General features: G+C 34.9%; 2 protein-coding genes across 7 annotated transcripts in view; both read right to left on the bottom strand.

The window, feature by feature from the left end:
• Positions 1-91: 91 nt before the first annotated feature.
• On the bottom strand, positions 92-9397 carry LOC140766760 (uncharacterized). Of its 5 annotated transcripts, none has more exons than XM_073106383.1 (13): positions 9283-9397; positions 8596-8825; positions 8407-8483; positions 8128-8287; positions 7689-7713; positions 6585-6674; positions 6023-6194; positions 4892-4968; positions 4032-4101; positions 3506-3577; positions 3293-3429; positions 3119-3192; positions 92-1333 (listed from the first exon to the last, which is right to left on the bottom strand). In XM_073106383.1, the coding sequence occupies exons 2-13, from the start codon at positions 8822-8824 to the stop codon at positions 1245-1247; spliced, it is 1272 nt and encodes a 423-aa protein (XP_072962484.1). In that variant the 5' UTR covers position 8825; positions 9283-9397; the 3' UTR covers positions 92-1244. The 5 variants fall into 5 exon arrangements, with proteins under 5 accessions (XP_072962484.1, XP_072962485.1, XP_072962488.1 ...); XM_073106384.1 differs by having other exon boundaries at positions 170-1333; positions 4892-4965; XM_073106387.1 differs by lacking the exon at positions 92-1333 and adding an exon at positions 1857-2084.
• Positions 9398-11260: 1863 nt separating this feature from the next.
• Positions 11261-20769, bottom strand: part of LOC140766969 (protein PIR) — a 59152-nt gene continuing 49643 nt past the window's right edge. For both annotated transcript variants that reach the window (XM_073106694.1, XM_073106695.1), the window contains 6 exons: positions 20236-20323; positions 18876-19003; positions 17471-17675; positions 13554-13726; positions 12464-12685; positions 11261-11683 (listed from right to left, as the gene is read on the bottom strand). In XM_073106694.1, coding sequence (XP_072962795.1) covers positions 11489-11683; positions 12464-12685; positions 13554-13726; positions 17471-17675; positions 18876-19003; positions 20236-20323 — 1011 coding nt within the window. In that variant the 3' untranslated portion in view covers positions 11261-11488. The remainder of the gene's footprint in view (positions 11684-12463; positions 12686-13553; positions 13727-17470; positions 17676-18875; positions 19004-20235; positions 20324-20769) is intronic.

The following is a 20769-nucleotide window of genomic DNA, read 5'->3' as shown; positions in this document are numbered from 1 at the left end:
CTCGGTTTCTTAAGAAATTCGAGTATATTGTACTCTTTTTTATTTGCCAACAACGGTTTATCTGCTTGCTGGCTTTTACTCGAATAAAATAAATAGGTTGGTAATCAATATTTTTCTAGTTCACTGAAAGTATTGCAGCCCTCCACAATTTTACTCCAGATTAGCCGTATGCAATGTAAGTGGATCTTGAAAATCTTGCATGAAACCCGTCTGCATTTGGATGTTGCCAGAAAAACTTCTATTCTATGTTGCTAAACTATTGGAAGCGGCCGGACAGGACAGTTGGATTTGGTGGCCCGAACGCAGGGGCTGTCGGTGGCACCGAGGGTTAGACTCTTCACTTGGAAGCTGGGGGGCCTACTTGCATGCCATCCGGGTGGGGCCTGAGGGGAACTGTGCTCTCTTTGAAGTACACACGGAGAGCATAGACCACTTATTTTTTGCATGCAGGTCGGTGAAAGGAGTCTGGGGGAGCTGGCACGTAGTCAAAGGTTGGTCGGGAGACTGGGTCAGTAAGCTCACCACTCGTTGGAGTGAGGAGCCTGGGGAGAATGGTACTTGCTTGGCGTTAATCGCGTCGACGCTATGGATGGTGTGGAAGTAGCGAAACTGGCTCCGGGTTGGGTGAATGTTACGTGGATAGAGCTTTCAAACCTGGTGAGTACCAGGGTGGGGCCGGGTCCCCTGATAGCTGCAGCCTGGGAGCCGACACTGTGCGAGACAGTGTTGGAGATTAAGGGGCGGGTCCTCAGACTTGGCCTTTTGCTTGCCAAAGGACATAGCCACATAGCTGGGTTGAGGTCGAGTCAGACTCCCTTCAGCTAGTCCGGATTTTGAAAGATAAAGTGGGTTGCTCCTGGAGGATGAGGAGCTTTCAATCTCGCGTCATGTTTTGTTGGGTTCTTTGAGTCCCATTCCCCCATATTTATGTAACTATCTTGATTTCGATGCCTTGACCCTTTCATGGGGAATAGGTCTTAGCTAATATCGCTTATGTTTTAAAGAAAAATAGAGCCACATACCAAACCATTTGCCAAAACCTTTTGAAACATACCATGGCTACTTACTATTTATTAACCAAGTCTCAGCCCCATCAGTGACATGCATGCTGCCCTGCCGGGATCAGCGGCCGGACCTCAGCGAATCCACCGGCACCCTTAATATTTCCGGTCCTCCGCGACTTGGAAGTTCCGATCTTGTATACACCAAATAAGTGAGTGTATCGCCATACACTCCATCGTCCATCATGACTGTAAATACATCATCCGAGTCATCCCATCAGCTGAGCTTGCTGCGTAGACTCTTTGGTTGATTAAATCTTTGGTCCCAACCACTAACAGGAATTCACATCAAATAACTAGCTGAGAGATTTCAATTTGATATCTCAATCAAGAAAGTAAGTAGACTTTTATGTACTTAGCGATTGATACTCAACAATAGCCTTGGCATGCATGCATGTAATATTCATAAGTTTTACAGGATTGGCCATAGATCTTAAGACTTTTGTTAGCCGCAGTAAAGCTGAAAAATAGAACTGAAATTAAATGCACAACATATTGTATAGAGTAGCTTATCATATCAACTAACTACTGACATCTTGCAGGCCTGTGAAAGTACTAGGAAGGAGTATCATCAAAGAATTAGTTGATTAAATTTGTTGAGGTTGTTAAGAAGCTAATTACTACTTACAAGTTAACTAGATAGAAAACATTTGGTTATTCAAATTCTATAGCGAAAGAAATTGAGTCTCCTAATTACCATTAGCTAGATGCAACTAGCAAAATTGTCTCAGATATGTATCAGGCTCAGCATCCATTTAGAGCTGAAAGTCATGAACAGATGGTACACGTTTAGCAGAAGGGAAAGCAATTGCTGCTTGAGAATTTGTCATTAAGAATGTAAGTAACAGATCATACAACAAATATATTGAATGTGCTGTATAGAGTGTAAAGAACTATGGAGGCCAATTCTGGAGTCTAAACTATACTGAGAATTGAGTGTGCTGTATAGAGTCTTCATGACCAACTAACTTTGTCCTCATTATGGCAGGAGATATTAATTTCCACACTGCAGAGAGATAGCAACTGTAACATCAGTTAATGTAAGGATAGTTCAGAAATAGCTTTGACTGTGACTTAAAGTGGTTAATTTCCATTTAGAGAAGTATAACAAGTTTGAAGCTTTTACCAAAGCTTAATATATTTTAGAAAATGATAGTTTTAATAGGATAATTAGTATAACTAACACACATTGCATACAAGCTAAGTACAGTTCTGACTTAGAGGACATTCTACATTGAATGATATTCTAAATCATACTTTAGATAATCTATTTTTTGTGTTTATTCTATTAGGCAGAATTATGGACAAAGGGCTATTTGATGGAACCAAACTTTTTTCTTTATCATTTCTTGAAAGTCCGTTTGTCAAATATAGTCACCATGATACTTCCTGCAGCCACCATGACTAAGCGGCCTATTTGAAATAGCAAAATTGATAATGGTAATTAGGTGTCCAACCAACATCATGAAATGTATATGGCATTGAATTTGGACGAGAATCCTATAGTCCATTTGTCAAGGGACAGAGAAGAGCTGAGAATAAGAAGAATATCTCATGGTTTTAGTACATTTGGATAAGAATGCTGTGTGTGTGTGTGTGTATGTGCAGGTCCGTGTGTGCATACATCTTGATATTTGATGATGGCCAATATCTCGTGCACAATTTATAGGAAAACATGAGCATAATCATGTCCTAAGCTCTATGTCTGTGATGTCAGTAACAATTATACACATCTTGTATGATGAAATTTAGATGGAGCAGTAAGTAAAATAAAACAGGATCTGATTCGCAATGATTTAAGTTAACAGTTAGCTAAGACTGCATCTAATCAAAGCTCTCATGGTAGACAAACATTATTGTAAAAGACAACCTGCAATACTCTATAACTGTGTTACTTACGAACAAGCTATACAAAACCCTCTCTGGTACATTCTTTCTTTGTTTCTTTGTGAATTAAGATTTGTGGTGCGTAACAATTAATGAAAATATCTACATAAAACTAATTGTTAAAAGTAATATGAAACTTGATTCTGATTGGATGATATGTAGGAACTCACAATATATACTCGCAGCAAACCATTGGTTGACAATTTTCACCCAGGTACTAACCCAGCCAACATCTATGCTCCACCTGATAGTGGTAGTAGATAAGAATAATGATTATTTTGTCAATTCCAAGACAAAGCAATGTCTAATGTTATATCTAGTAGATATCATTAAGGATATCTTACTTCGTGGTCGGATGGCTTAGTTCCCAGCTAATGAATAGCATTGCAAAGTACATTGCTCCCATAGAAAATATGAAGTGGAAAATATCATATCTGTATGGGATATCATCTCCTGATAGAGCTTCATCCTTCTTCCAAAACTGAATTTAATGCATTTAGTGGCTATAAGAATGTTATTTCTAGTGGTAAGTGCATATTAAGGGAGATGGTACTAACCTGAAAGGGTTTCGAATCAGCTCCAGTTGAAAATGTAGCAATTACAATAGCACAAACAGCAATGAGGAAGCTCTACAGGGAAACATGATACAAGAGCAGAAGCTATAATACATTTAGAGAGTGAAGAAAAGATTGAAATATAAAACAGTGATTTTGCTGAACAGAAATGCTCGTGTATCGTGAAAAAGAGGAAAAGTTAGAGTGTTATCATGTAATGCTCCACAAATGGCATAGAGTTTCTTTTTTTATTTCAAGAAAAAGAGGAAAATGTTACATGAATTATAGCAATATAAATAGCCATTGGTGTGGGAAAAGTTAGAGACAATCAGTATGGAGATATATTTTCGATGGAAATTTAGCTACTTTTTCTTCCAATATAGGATAGAGTAAAGGTAAGGATAATGCCCAAAATTTTCTCTCCATCTAATCATTAAATGTCGCACAACTACTCCGACCCTGACAATTTGAACTTTCTGAAACAAGGTATGCAAAAAATTTCATCATAAACCAGAGTATTTTGTCTTACAACTATGGTTGCCCAATCATCATTCTCAGAGATTTTCTTCTGTGTATTGTACTTCCCAATCTGAGGTTCACTGTAAAGAAAAGCATAAGAAGCAAATAAAAATTGATATATAATGCCAAATTCATTCATATAATAAATAAGAGAACAAATTTTACAATTACGGCATATATTATCTCCATACAACTTCCAATTGTAAAGCTTGGCATGTAAAGTTACATCTCAAAATATACGTATCTCCTAGCAGATTGCACTTAAGACAATTCTTCTAATTCCACGATGTCACTTTGGTGGGGTAATGTCTCGTGACTAGATCCTTTTTGGTACTTCATTAGGAAGTTCACATAGGTGAAGGAATTAGGAATACCAACATTTTCACAATTGATATATGAGATTTCATATTTCCTAGTAATTGGGCGATGCTGATATTTTACATGGTTTATGAAGAATGCTTTCAGACTTTTAGTTTAAGTTAACTAATTTAAACGGCTTGTTTGGCACTGAAATTGTCTCATTCAATTGTTGTTTTCATTGACGAAGATGCCAAACAAGTACCGGAATCTAATGAAAACGTTAAACTACCATAGGAAGTATCTGCAGTTAAATTTTCTGTTAAATAAAATAGAGGAAGAGGAAGAAGGGGCTATGATCCTAACTGAGAGGAGGAGAAATAATTTCTATTTTAGTAGACTGCACTCTGAAATATGAATGTCTGTTTACTTGAAATGCAAGTAGAGGTCCTGTTCTCTTGAACTCTCATGTTATTCATTCAAGAGAAAAGTAACAAAATCGATAAGTTTGATAATCTAAAGAATTTAAAGAAATATCTATATGATTTCGAAAATAAATAAAGGAGGTGGTACCTGTGAATTGCAGACCAGCAAAGGAAAACAATATATGAACCCATGATTCCAGAAGATAAAAGGCCTGCATTAACCTTCTTGAGAAAAACAGAGGGGGTGAAAAGTTACAGTTTATAAAACAACTTCTACATAAGTATATTGATATATCAATAACAAAATGCTTAAAGTGCAAACAACGATAACAGATGAGAGTTAAGCAGGTGAATTCAAACCAAGGAAAGGGTAGGATACTTAAATGCATCAGTATTATATTCGAGAACTGTCAATCTTGTCAGCTAGAAAGTGGCGCTGACATCTCTTCATTGTCAGTGGTATAATCATAATCTTTCCTAATTTTCCTTCATAACTCACCTAGACTCCCGTGTCTCCACTTATCTAATCTTAGCAAGTTCTTTGTATCTATTGACAGTCATCAACAAAGTGTTTTTGATAGGTCCATTCACTACAAATATAATTTCCTGCATCCTCTGAGGAGATACATTAGTTTGTCAGCTAGTGAGTAACATCTTAAGCATTTTTTGATCTAGTGCCTGCTGCACCGTAAACGCTGAAGAAATGGGGGTTGCATATCTTTGCAATATGATAAAAATAAAGCTTAAGCAAACTAAAATATGAGAAATTGTTGAGTTTCATGGGTTTCTATGCGTCCGAGAGAGTCATTGGTGCGACGGCAGGTACATCAATGATCGAGCTTCTATAGTGGAACATCAACATCTAGATCAGTCAACTTGAGTATTAATACTCCCTCACCATCCACTTTGTTTCAACAGTTTATTTGATGACCTAGTACGAAAGGTTATTCAGTAGTTTATTCAAATGCTACTCAAACTGTATTGCAAAAAGATGATCAATTCACATTCACCTCATTTGAATTTTGAAGGTCAATGCCAGTTGATGCTTATTCAACATTCACTTCAATTCAAGATAAAGCATTGACTGTTGTTTGGAAGCTATGTCATGCATCACTATTGGTAGTCTTACCTACGAATGAAGCTTAGATTTCATAACCAGATGAGCCACATGATTACAGATAATCAGTAAAAGAATGTTCTTGGTTCAAATTTCTCTTCACAAATCTTCAATGGACAGAATTAAGTTGTATAAAGTAAATAAGAAGTCCATGGATAATACCTTGGAATGTAATGACACAATCATCATGACTTTGACCAAAATGGCTGTCCATGTGATGAAGAATAAGTTTAACATACAAGAAGAGTTTGGAGTGTACATAAGGTACATCAACACAATCCCGCTGAAAGAAGCTATGTAGAAAATGGTAGACATGAATAGCCCAAAGAAGCCCCTAAAAAGTAAATATTATAATATCATGTCATCCATCAAAACATTAGAAATGCACTCACTTTTAGTTATGGAGAAGAGTTGAGAATGATCATAAGAATATCAAAGGTGTATGACACAAGAGAAGAAAATATTGAGAATTCACAATATTATCACGGTTTAACCTGAAGACGCAAAATGAAAACTATAGATTCCATTATTCTAACTGGACATGCTTCAGAAATAGTTAAATAACTCCCATACTTTTCTTGAGAAGAATTTGGGTACCATATAAGGATGCTTTTTTCATTCACAGATATGGAAGAATTAAATACAACTAATCTTTGAAAACAGAGAACAATAATACAATAAATTATTAATCACCATATACTATCCTTGTAACAGAGTACCATACCATTGAACTGATTGTGGTTCTGGCATCCATTTACTGTTGCACCATGCCAGGAAGTGAAGCATGCTTATTAGTTGGAGAAGAAGAAAGATCCTGTATAGTTTAAAGTAAGAAAATCTTAAATAAATATTGAGTTCCCAATACATCTTATAAATGGAAATCACACAAAATCAGCTCAAATCTGTCTATTGTCTATTTTTTTTTCATGCTGTCTTTTAGACTACAAAGAACTTAAAGGACACAAATATAAAAGTACTATAGCAAAAATAAATTTTTGTCTTTTTAATTGTAAAGTTTATATTCTCTTGATGTAGCAGATTAGATTGATATAACAAAACATAATGCAGCATACAGAATCAAAGATGGTACCCTTAGAAAGTTAATTGATGGGAAGTGATTTATTTGACTCTAAGAAGGCTAGGATCATCCTCTCGAAGAGAACATAAGATGCTATTGTGAAAAAGAGCAAATTGAAAACTGTCATAAATCATTATGGGGAAAATAAAAGGTAAGATACAATATTAATACTATGCAGTATGATATGTAACCATATTAGAGAAGAGTATGCGATGATAATTCTGCTTTCACTTGAAATAAATCCAGCTCAAATTATCTAGGAGTACTAGAAATAGAAGCATTGTTGGGATCATTATGCAGTTTCAGGAATAAATTCTATAATTAGCAGCTTATTGAGAGTCCTAAATAAGGTTAAATCTGATAAACAGATTGTTTGTGATCATTGCTCCTTGATGGATAATGGAGAATACTTCATTCCTAACTGATAATACATTAGATAGAAATCTGGACCGGACTAGTCTTCACCATATGGAAAATGAGCTGTGGCACTTCACGTTTGCTTCTTTACGACATAATATTTTGAAAAGTGAACTAGGTTTCCAAATACAAAAAATAAAAACTAAGAAGAAAATATAAGTGATATAATTTTGGTAGAATCTACTTTCAATGTAATGCTTGATTGACAACTACATACTAGTCAATTGCGCTAAAGAAACTTTGAAAGAAACTTATCTTATTAATGGTGAAGAAAAAGATTAGGCATGAGATAATTTGTATAATCAGAAGCATGATAGAGGTGTCACAAATTACCCTGCACCAACACGAGCAACGTCACCTGCAGAAATAAAGCGTGAGGTCATCAACTATGAACCTTCTCCTATTACATGCTACCTTTTAGAAGAATGAAAGGATGAGGACTAAATGGTCAAACAAAGTATTAGATGTTAACTTTTCTTTTCTATTCTACTCTGTATCCACTAGGGAGTATTCAAAAGCATAGATGGTAAATGCAATGCCGTACTAATTCCTGGTTTCTTATCTAAATAATTGTGCTAGAACTCAATGATTCACATAGATATCTGGTACTAAAAGTATCCTTTGTTCTGTTATCGAGAAAACTAATCTTGTAAATTGTAGCTGCTACAAGTAATTATATAGATTGGACAGAGGATATAATTTTCCCAACCATGGAACTAGAGTTACAGTAAAAAAGAAAAAGAAAAATTCAGTTCATTAATATTTGACATACCATAGAATCTGATGGAAGCTTTAGGCATGAGAAATGGAATCATGACTGAAACAATATACAAAGCTAACTTCAAAATCCAGCATCCAGAATGCCAAGTGTTGCGAACTTCATGCAGCTTATCAACTCCAAATGTAGTAACAAACATAATTAAGAAAAATATCTAAAATTTTGATTAAGGTAATTAAAAAGATGATTTACTGCCTCGTCCAATTTAGCATTAGGAAGGTGAATATATATTCTGAAGAAAGAAATTCAATCCATAATATTCATCGAGGATACAAAGCACCCTAAGCTCACACGGAGCACACCTGCAGCATTAAAACATTCGGCTCCCTCAACTCCACATACGGCTATATCTGAAAAAGAATACAAGATTGCCATGACATTTTACGTAAATGTCTAAGTGGAGTATCTTAAACATATTCTGCTATGGTTAGTCCTCTCCATTGACAAAGAAAAGAGACATACGTGGAAGGGCATGGAGAAGCTTTTGTCCATAATCTCGAATCAACCAAGCCAACAGGTTTGTAGTAAAGAATATAAAACCATAAGCATATCTAGCTCGCAAAGATTTGTTTCTTCTAACTAAATATGGACTTTCTAGCTTGTCAAGTACCATCTCTTCCGATTTCACCATTTCTTCCCTCCTTGTGTTGGCATCTAACACATTTCCAATAGGTCCAACAGATTCCTCCATTCTGCATATGACCATACCAAAAGAATAGTTGTCATGAGGGCAAAAATATCTTAATATTCATTATTTTACTCATATTTAGTAGTCTAATAATGATACAGAATTATTCTGATGGATATAAGACTGTCCGATATACAATTTCCACTACCACAGAAGTGTCAATTAAGCAGACCAACATCCCATTTTCAAACTGTTCAAAATAAATCAGACCAATAAATAACTCCCTAATTCAAGCACAGCATATGAACAACTAAGATATTTAAAAGGGAATGCGGCCAAGATTGATTCAAGCGGTAACAATTCTCAGGGGCTGAATGCAAGAAATTAAAACAAAGGAAACCGAACACTTCTTGACAGCTGCCGTTACTCGGGAGCACATTGTACCAACCAAAATCCAAGAAGTTACAAGAAATGCAATGCGGCCAAACAAGATTGATTCATGTGGGTATTGAACAACTCACAGTTCTAAGGATTTGAGTGCAAGGAATCAGACAGAGAGATGCGCTCTCGTTTCTCTTCCAAACGCTCCCTTTAAATAGCCACTCTTCTCACCATTCCTCGGAATTTAGAGTGGCATTGTCAAAATAACAAGTGTCGATCATACATACGGCTGCCGTTAGTCGGCGTAGGAGGACCCAATGGTTTCGCCTCTAGAAGCTGGTTTGCGCGTACGAATGGACATAGGTGACCGTTGTGCCGCACGTTTAAATTTTCCACCTCATGGTTATTGCCCAAAAGAGACACTAATCCTCCCACTCTTTTGTTACGTTTTATATAAAACGGAATGCTAGCTAGCAGCTGGCATTGGCGTTCGTCACTTAATTTTGAAACTGTTAATGGGGTTTGGTTAGGAAAGTTTGTGCATAAAATTGTGTGCTTTTCGTGATGAGGATACTAAAAGATATAGCAAGGGATTTAAAAGTTTAAATGAACAAACTTGTAGTGTTTACAAGTTTGAAATAATATGCAATGTCGTATAACAAAAAACTGAGAATCTAACTCTGTTGAAGAGAAGTTAATTGATTAACTTATTTTTGGACATGCCGTAGCTGCAGAACGTCACAAAAAGTACCAGATTATTTCTTCCTTTAATGGGGGGGTTTTTTGTCAAAAAAAAAAAAAAAAATTTGTTACATTTTTCATGGTTTGAAAATCAACCATCTAAAGAGCATTTTAGTCAAAAAAGTAGAATATATAGAATTTTTTTTCCTATTAGAATGAAAGATAGTTGAAAAGGGTGGGGTAGGTCAATGAGATGGTTGGGATGTCCGATACAAATAAACCGTCGTAGCCCTACTAGTTCCTTGAGGATAGTACACGAAAGCTTTTTTTTTTCTTTCCTCCATTGAGGAGATAAGCTTGCCCAAATTTCAACGGAGGAGACAGATGAGCCTTGGAGCCGAGCCAATCGAGATGGAATCCGAGTAGTTTCATTTGTTGATAGATCAAGTTATTAATGGCCGGACAAACCGAGAAATAACACCTCAACTGAGAAACTATAAATTAGGAAACCTGGAAACGGTTGGCCTATTCAGATATTTTGGAAGCGTTTATGAAATAGCTTTCATATTAATTTAGCTATTATACTCATTTTTTAAACTTGCATAAAAACTTATAGCTCTTGTTAACTCGTAGAATAAGAATAATATTATTTTTTTCTAAAATAAACTTTCCTATTCTAGTAACTAGTTTACAATTTAAGGTATACTAATTCTCTGCTCTTATTCCATCCAATTAAGAATATTTTTAATATTTAATTAGAATGCCACGAATTCACAATACAAATTCACTAGTTAACTTTATGTTATATCAAATATAATTATTACTCCTACTAATATTCAACGAAATAATAAAATAGTTTATACTGGTGTTTCTCTTTTTCTGATATTAAAATTAGAAGAATTGCCTTATTCACAAGTAAACCATATATACTGATTTAGGTTCTTATAATAGTTGACTGCAAAGTGATATAATAATATCATTACACTTGATATGTCATAAAAAATATAGATCCTATGTCAAATGAACGAATTATTTTTTTTATAATGAATGGATGAGAAGATAATACAATTAAAAAGAGGAAGAGAATGATTAAAATAATATTTTTTCAAAGATAATATTATAGTTGATAAATATAAAAATATTATATGGAAGAATAAAAAAGAAAAGTATAGTATGTATTAACATACTAGTAGTGAGATAAATTATTTACATTATATACTAATGCAAAGAAACTTATACTCGAATAAATTTATGCTTATTTCAGAGGGAACGGAGCCACTAGTGAACAAAGCCTCGACCTCAAGTATCCAAGGAAGCAAAATTTGGTCAAAAGAAACCCTTTTATAACCTGCTAAACAAACATTTTGCCTGCCAACCTCGTAAGCTTACACCAAAGATTACAATGAAACGGTACCCTATGAAATACATTAGCATTGATGCACAAGAATGTACATACACTTCATTACCGTTGTCAATGTAGTTTACGACATACACCAGATTGATTGTTTCATTACCTTGGATCAATTGTTCAACCAGAAGGATACAAGATGTTATATGTGAGTGAAAACGCATATAAATAGTATGTCATACAAAAGCTATTTACCTTACAAAGAGAAAAGAAAAGGAAAAAAGACACAACATGCAAGAGGGCAGACTGGAAGCATTTCAGGCACCTCTTTGTGGCAATGTCTCAAAAGCAGATACAGAGTTGACAAACTTCACTCGGTGCAGGGGAGCTCCACTTTGCTTGATTGCACAAGCTACTTTGTCCTCAAGGGGGCAGCGTGCCCTCAACATGGAAAATACATGGTTATTCAACCTTCTAGCTTTCCTGAAAGCTTCTAATAGGTTTTCATACCCCTTCACATGCAAAGAACAGTAAACATAACTGAAATCATCAGCTCAGTGCAAGTTGGGTCCAACATATGAGAATAAATTGAAGCAATTGAAGGAATCAGCACAAGTCAGCCCTTTTGTCCATTTAGAATTTTCCAGTATTACCAGTTAACTAGGAGAGAGTGAGAATCTAAATGATAAACAGAAGTTTTTCAGCAGATTGACGCTGTGACTTGCCATTGAATACAATATGGATGCAGATTGTTGGTTGTAACTGCAAATCTAACTACTTAGGTACTCATCAAAATCAAAATTTGGGAATTAGAGAATAATCAAAGTTACAAAATCTAGCTAGCTGCGACAGAAGACCTGTGTTTTATTTAAAAGATTTGAAGCAAGAGCTTACAAAAAAATACAATTCACCAGCTGAAATAGTAGGAAAATTTATAGGAGCTGAGCTGAAGTGAACATGAGTGGATAAAATGGCACAGTAAAGTTCTTGACTGTATTGCTTCCCCTTAGAACAAATAGCATGTCCAACATTCCTAGAAGACTAATTATATTAAATGTCAGTAAACAGTCTAAAATGATGTAAACATTTTCCTAACTATTTTATTGTCAAAATAAAATAGAAAATATCACTTAAAATATGAAATAATAAAAAATACAGAGGTTAGAGTGTAAGAATTATCACTAAAGATTTAGAACAAGATGCCCTTAGATTCAAGAAAAGAAAATGAATGACCAGTATGGCATTTTATTGTGGACAGTAAAAAGATATATCACCCAAGTAGATTATCTTACTTGTAAAAAATTAGAACTTTTGGCCCGATCTGAAGATAGAGTCAATGAAACTGTTGCACTTTCTACTTCTGAAACATTGAGGAATTGGTAAGAAAAATCAAAAAGCTCAAAGTGCTGCTGCTGCCCCAGCAAGTAGATAATTGTACAGCCAGCCCAAGCCACAGAATCACCAAACATTTCATGTTTTTTTACTGGATCAAGAATGGTCTCCTCCAAGAATCCCTGAAAAATCAGATTTTACCCAGAAAAATCATGATGTATGCAATAAGTTACTCAAAGTCGGAAATTACTAGAAGTAACTAAGTCATATCATATTATCATCCACCAAAGTCGGGATTGCAACAGTCCCAAGAAACCAAGAAGTGATTATGCAAAGTCTATCTACATGTGAAAGAGAGTCTATAAGGAGAAAGAGAGATCCTTAATACAGGGAGAAGCTATAATCTCTGATTAATAAAGTAAGAAAAAGAGCTAGACATCCTCAAGACTGTTGACTTAAATGATAAAATATGTAAAAGAAAACTGCTTCACAGTCTAGTTTTATTGGGCTTCTGGCATCACCAATATACATAGAAAATTATTAGTACCAAGATAAACATATGATCTTAAGCCTACAACTAATGAATTGTCTGATTCTACTGACAATAACCCATCCTTGTACAATGTATATCATATAAGTCAAAGGTCTTAATCAGGATATCAAAATGGAAAAGGCTTGTATTGCAACCAATTTCTATTCAGTAGCTTTTATGGACACAAAAGGTAGGCTATCTGAAAATTTTCAAGGGTTTCAAAGCAACTTTCGGTAATGTGCACAAAAAAGTAAGATCCTATGGTTTCAGCAGATTATTTCATCCCAGGCTGAAAATTCTGCATCAAACAGAGAGTTGAATATAGGTATCTGTAAAATCATAATTAATATTTAACTCATCTGCCGTCAAGGAACTGAAACTTCCAAGGGAGGCAGTTAGGGCTTATTTTGATTCCACAATTTGTGACTATATAAGGGAGGATAAATAAAAAGGGATCTTCAAAACTCAAAACCACAGCTTAAACAGAAAAGATAGAGCATATGAACAGGTACACTTACAAACTGAAGGCCACTAAAAATGCGATAGAAATCCTTTGAAGTTGTGATGTCAATAAACCCCGTCTTTGGAGTCGCACTCCATTTACTATAATGTCTATCTAGTGCCGCACTGGTAAAAGCAAGAGCATATTCTAGCACACTTCCAGAGTTCATGTTCCTTTTGTACAAAAGACCTGGAAAATAGGAAGATAATTTCATAATAAAGAAGAAAAGCACATTATAGACAGAATGATTGAAACAGCAATGACCAAGGTGGTTGAAATAATAACTTTAATCTTGATAATATACGCACTTCAATTGCATGATAAGGACAATGCTGCAGATAAGACAACTAATCAACATAATGCTGTATGACCACTTCTTTTGTCTTGCAGGCAAAAGTGAGAACAAAAAGAGTAACGTGTCAGGTCAAGCATCAAGAAGTGAAATGAATGGAACATAACATAGTGCTAGACTGAAGCTTGACATATTGTCATACAGCCCAGTCTCTTCTACATCTCCTGCAACTTTCAATTCTTTATTGGTTGCGAATTTCATAGTCCCTCAAAATTGCAAAGCTGTATAATTTCTACCTTATTTTGATCAGAAACTGAAATTTACGAAGAGCTTCAATTCTTAATCCACTTTAATTGAACTTCAAATTTCTCTGAGAGGCACATCAGTTTTGAGCTGAACTTTTCACCGCAGATCTTCATAAAAGATTAATATAAACATATGGATGCTCCAGTTGGATTTAAAATGCAAATGGATCTCTAGGAGAAGAAGGTACAGAGTACACCAACATGAACATGTCTTGCTTCTATGCTAACAACCACTCATTCATAAAGAATCATAAACAAAATAAAGTCTTTTCAGCAGGGTTTAACAACTTACTATTTAGCGCATGCAAGATAATACTGAATATATTCCAGGGCTATGACTCCAACAGTCTAAAGAAAGATTTGGAACACCATTGTACTTAATTCTGTATTAGAATTGATATACTTCATCAGAGTTACAATTATAAATGATTAACAGCCTCATTGCACACTTGCACCTAGTAATTTGAATGTATCAAGAAATGAGTAGATCATTTTCCCACAGCCATCCTAGAAATCAGCACTTCCAGTGAGGAATAACAATTTGTAGATGGTTTACCTACTGTCCTGAGAGCTTGCCTCTCCCAAAATCCCACAACTAAAGATGGAAACATTTCTTCCCCTCCCAAAAAGAAATAACAAGAATAGATAAACAAATACAAGTAATTTCTGTTCCATAGCAGTCCACACTATTATTGAATGAAAACAAAGACTGGTAATACCAGCAAGTAACACATGTTGATTCACGTTTGAGAATTAAGCCACTCTTCTTATGTTCCAACCAATGTTGCCAAAACTCAAACGTGCCCTTGGTATGCTGGCTGTCATGAACTGCATAGTGCATAATTGCATATACAATATGCGGGCAGTCTGGCCATAAAAATATTAAAAATAACTTACATAATTTATCTATCTAATGTGTTGAATATTTTAGCATAATAAGCAAATAAGTAGGTAAAAGTTCTAAATTAATATATGGAGAAACATCTTCAGAATATCTTATCCACCAAGGATGCTACTTCATGAATCATAATCATATAAATAATTAAATATAATTACTCAGTAAATATTTGAAGTATGATAAGTTGGACAACAAAAATTAATCAATAAACAGTTATTATGAAGCGCTATAGAAAAATTGCCCAAGTACAAGGGGAGAAACGACCACGTTGCCATGCAAAAACCGTTGAAGTTTGGCAATAACAATAGCATCCATAAGTTTGCAAGGAAGGTGCCAAGGAGACCTTCGACAGATGCGAGACGACGTCTCACCCCAATATGCAAAGATTTCTTGAGCTATGTTTGCGGGGATAATCATCAAACACGCAATTGCCACAATTAAAAAAAAAAAAAACTGCATGCTATCCAAGTCGCGGAGGAGACATGATGATTGGAGCCATTAAAGTCATCAATGCCATCCAAGGATAGACTTGGGATGGCAAGCCTCTTGAGCATAAAAGACTTATGTACATCGACATGAATGTAAACGATAAAGCCACTCAAATAATGATTGACACTAGCGCAACGCACAACTTCATGACACTTGCGGAGGCTAAACAGCTCGGCCTTGAGCTAGAAAAGGAGAGCAGCCGTGTAGGCTGTAAACTCCAAGTCTTGCTTAGTCTTAGACATGGCCAAAGACATTGAAATTAGACTTGATACATAGAGAAGGCAGACTGACATAACGGTGACAAACCTTGATGACTTCCAACCCATCATTGATTTGAAACTCCTTATTGCTGCCAATGTCATGCCACATCTTGGAAAGATGAGGATCTTGGACAAAGTAATACCATGTGTTGTGCGAACTAACAAATGCCAAAAGAGGCAAGAAGTGATGAGGGCGCAGCTGAAAAACTGTGAGCGTGGGACTAGGGAAGTTGCACATTAGGTGGGGGAAAATGTGATGCCCCATCGAAATTTGGTCAAAACCGAAGTGCTAAGGCAATCAAAGGGCCTAAGCAATGTACTAGCAAAACCAAACTCGAGAGATACTACAGTAATTAGACAAGACTTAAACTTATCAGCTATTCGACAAGTTTTAAAATTATCCATTGGTTGGATGAATAAGAATAAGGAATAACCTTCTTGATCTTATCATTAGCCTCAATCTTAGTAGTTAAGTTTTATTTTGCTTATAGAAAGGCTTGAACACTTAATGTAAATAAAATCTAAACTTAGTAAATGAAAAAAAAGTGAGGACTTCTCTGAGTTATTGAAATTTCTTTTCTTATTCTTACTTTTACATTACCTTTAATTCGAGGCTTACTTCATCTTACAAAAAAAGTGGAGTATTACACGAACTAGCAAACCGATCAAAAAGATTAAGTTCGTGACATCGTGATGATCTTAGTTTTAGGGATAGGAAGATTCTTAGGATATTCTCCATGTTATGAGTCAAAACTCTTCATGAGTTTGATTTCTTCAATATATGGGCCTTAATTGGTCTACTATTCAATTTAAACATGATTGTCACAGGCTTTATATTTTCGATCGGTTTGCTAGTCCAAATGGCACTCCATTTTCGATCAGTTTGCTAGTCCAAATGACACTCCATTTTCGCAAAATAAAGTCTCAAAGTAAAAACAGTGCAGAAGCAAGAACAGAGAAAAAAGCTTTAATAACTTATTAAAGACAAGCTTTCTTTGGTGAAATTCTCACTTTTATTTTATTCACTAAACTTTAGATCCCTTTTACAATAAGTGTTTTAAGCCCTTATATAGACAAAAGAAAACTTGCTACTAAAATTCCTAAATATCTTTTTTAGATATTTCAGAGACTAAGGATAAGATCAAGAGAAGCTATCTATTATTTTTATCTGTCTAACCAATAGATAAGCTCAAAGCTTGTCTAGCAGCAGATAAGTTCAAATTTTGCTTAATTACCGTAGTGTCTATCAAGTCAGGCTTTGCTATTGCATCGCTTAGGCCCTTAGGCCTTTTAACTGCTTTGGCACTTCGGTTTCAACCAAAATTTTGATGATGCTATCTTAAAACCAAAACATGCCAAGGCTAGAGTTGGCATTAAGAAGTCATTTTCAGTAATAAATGTAATTGACATATATAAATAGTAGACCAAATCTCATAAAGATATCTCTAATACTCGGGCATGAGGATACATCTGTAAACTGTATTTCTAGATACCCATGTTAAAGATGGAGACAGAGATGATCTAATTCCCAAAAATTTAAGGAATCTCTTCAAGACACACTCAAGAATCTCTACTTAAGTTGCCAAATATAGATATTCACAGATGGTAATGATATGAGCAAGAGCAGACATCTATATGCGAGCATCTAACACAAGTAACAGTTGAATACAGTAAATCGCATATACTTACTTGCAGCTTCTGCTTGTTTTGACATGATGAGGAATGAGGATGGATTTGGGTATGTAGGGTCTGATACAACTGAATTAGTAGCAGAACTAAACAAATTGGTGAATGGACTATTGACAGTGTCAATCTGTTTTACTTGCCCATCAGTTCCTGGAACAAATCCTAACCATGGGGCTGTCTGCATGAATTGTGCTGCGTCAACTTGTTTCTGTTTCAATCATCAAATTACAGCCATCTTATTCATGTCTGAGTTAAGCATAGCAAAACAGAAAAGAAAATATGAAATAACGGCCAAAAAACAGGAAATTGGCATGCACCCCTCTTAAGCTTCTCTGGACACATAAAATATGCAATGTCGTTAAAGACTATACAAATAAAATATACATGTGTTTATACTTGTATTTATTTAATTAAGAGTTATTGTTATAAACATATAATTGACACACACCTAGGCACATTTCTATCTTAACAATCAACAAGACCATACTTCAAAGTTTCGGTTACGGTTCAGTTTCCCCTCTGTTAGAAAATAAAAAATTTTGGTCAATTTCAGTTCTAGTTTCATTGTTGGTTTCAAATTTCTTCTGATAAAAATCTTATTTTTAATGCATTACACAAGATCTAATAGAATATAAGAAATGAGGCTGATATTGGATTGCGTATAAGTTGGATTCAAGTCAAATCCATCTTGAAATCTAAAAGACTAAAACATAGTTCCCCAAAAAAAAAAGTTACCACGGCTGTTCGGTTGGATGCAAATTTTGTGGCCATTTTCGATCAGATAGTATCAAAATGTGAAATGTTTCACAAAACTTCAAACCATGAACAAGACCAACAATTTATAAGAATTTATTAATTACTAATATAAATAACAAAGAAGAGGTTAACTACAGAATGAATCCTTATATGGTTCTTCACATTCGCACATCACACTGAATAGATTAACTAGGATTAGTTTTTACAATAAATAGGACCTCCCAACCTATTAGGAAATCTTCAATTTGACTTCTCATGGAAATATCCAAGAGTAGTCGTTTGTACTTTAATTTTATTTAAATCAAATCTTAAACAAATATCTGAAATGCACTGGCAAAAGTATCCAAAAATCCAATATAATAGCCCATATTGATTTAGAAGTAGAAGTGTTTCTTAGGGTATCAGGTATGTCAACATTTAGTTATTTACTACATGAAGTATGAGTAATCCCCCAACATGGAAACTAAATTAGAGCAAGGATTTTTGTGTGGCTTCACACTGTGTCATCATGGACAAAACCAAAGAGGCATTGTCACTCAGTTTTCTATCTTAAATTTATCGTAAAAGAGCAGAAGGGCTTAATTATTTAGTTCCTAAAAAGAACAAATGGTTAAGAATACAACTAAATATGCCATTATGCAGATATTCTCACCAACACGATGTCAAGAAGGCTCATCCAATATAGGGCACTTCCAATTTCTTTAAGGTCACGAAGAACTTCTGCTTTGAGCTCTGATTTTGCTCCCCATGTTAACTGTTCATGAATTATCTTTAGGCAACCTACAAATTAGCCAATTATCCATTAAAGTAGTAAACAATACTGCGTAAAGGAATCATGAATTTTGGTTCCAGATCAAATAAAAATAGCTTGCTTTAATAGACAATATATGCCATACGAAATTGTGCATCATTATGATCATAATTATCAGCCAGACTTTTTCCAAAAGATGAACACATCAGAGTTTGAAAGGCCAAGAAATATCCAGATGCAACTCATGCAAAAGAGTGCGTAAAGGAATCATGAATTTTGGTTCCAGATCAAATAAAAATAGCTTGCTTTAATAGACAATATATGCCATATGAAATCGTGCATCATTATGATCATAATTATCATCCAGACTTTTTCCAAAAGATAAATGGTTGGCTAGAACACACATCAGAGTTTGAAAGGCCAAGAAATATCCAGATGCAACTCATGCAAAAGAGTGGTTCTTTTCTCTGCAGGTTTTTACTTCTTCAGCTCTTCCGTGGTTCTCAAGTAAGAATTTCTTGGTCAACAGGCTTTTTATATTGCTCATGCCATTTTTCCTTTTGCTCATACCTGTTAGGTTGTCCTTACGTCTTTTAGTTGCTATATCAATATCTCCATTTCCTTTTCTTCTCTATTGCTAGCTTATGTGCTGATCACATCATATTCCACAATCACATTCATAATGTCATCATCGCCATCAGAGTAAATATTTAATTAATTATCCAAATTGGGGTCTCAACTAGTCCAGGATAAAAAATAAATTAATTTGTCATGACATGGGAAAAGGAAATAAATCTATAAGTACACTAGAAAAACGAATCTAAAAGACTGATATACATCCATGTTATATAAGAGAAGTACTAGCATCAGGCACAGAGGCAACTACTCTGTAGTCTGTACCAATACACGTGCTTCATATTAGAAATATAGTGAAAAGCAACAGAAAAACAACTGTAGCAAAAAAAAAAAAAGTCAAAATGCCCTTATTTGTGAAATAACTTTGTCAAGTCCATCAATAAATAGAACAATGCAGGAACGTTTCAATTGATATCACATAAACAAAAGAACAAACTGTTCTAGAATTAATCATCAGATCTCTGAGCTTTTCACTAAATCGTTCAGCAAAAGGAGCATTTAGTGAAGTTCACTAAAGAGGGCATCATGAAGGAGGCCTGACTTATCTTCAATATAATACGGTCTCTAGTCATGACAAAGAGCACATGAAACATCAGATGGAGAAAACAAGATGACAATGTTTTACCTGCTACACCACCATCGAATGGAAGTAGTCCAATAGATTTTGGCAGTGCTTCCTGTAATCCAGTGACTTTTGGTCCTATTGCTATTATCTGAGAAGTAATAATAAAAATGGCAATCATTTATTGATAACGAATTTGGCAACGCGCAACTATCAAATGATAATTTATTGTTAATGCAAATATTGATTGGTAACTAAATACAATATCACAAGTTCAATGTGGAAAAACAAAAGATTTGAGGAAGCAGGAATAGAGATTTCAGTAAAGTGCCATAAAGAGTGGAAATGTTCAGGGAAACAACCACAGAACTGATACTCAATTTGCCCTCTAATGAAAGGCTTCAGATTTGATCCCAATCAATCAAATATTTATGTAAAATATATGTGCAAATTTGTTTATCAGACAATAGCACCCATACACAACACAAACAAGCACATACACACAGTGACTGATATTAATATGATAATATCCTGGATCTAGCCTCTAATGGTGCAGTATCATTTTATGCCTATGCTAAACTATATTACTCGACGATC

This window comes from Typha angustifolia, chromosome 9 (genome assembly GCF_048772165.1).
Source record: "Typha angustifolia cultivar Huaian chromosome 9, ASM4877216v1, whole genome shotgun sequence".
Taxonomy (NCBI): Eukaryota; Viridiplantae; Streptophyta; class Magnoliopsida; order Poales; family Typhaceae; genus Typha; species Typha angustifolia.
Note: the sequence above shows the minus strand (reverse complement) of the source record. Positions and strands in the feature narration are given on the sequence as shown.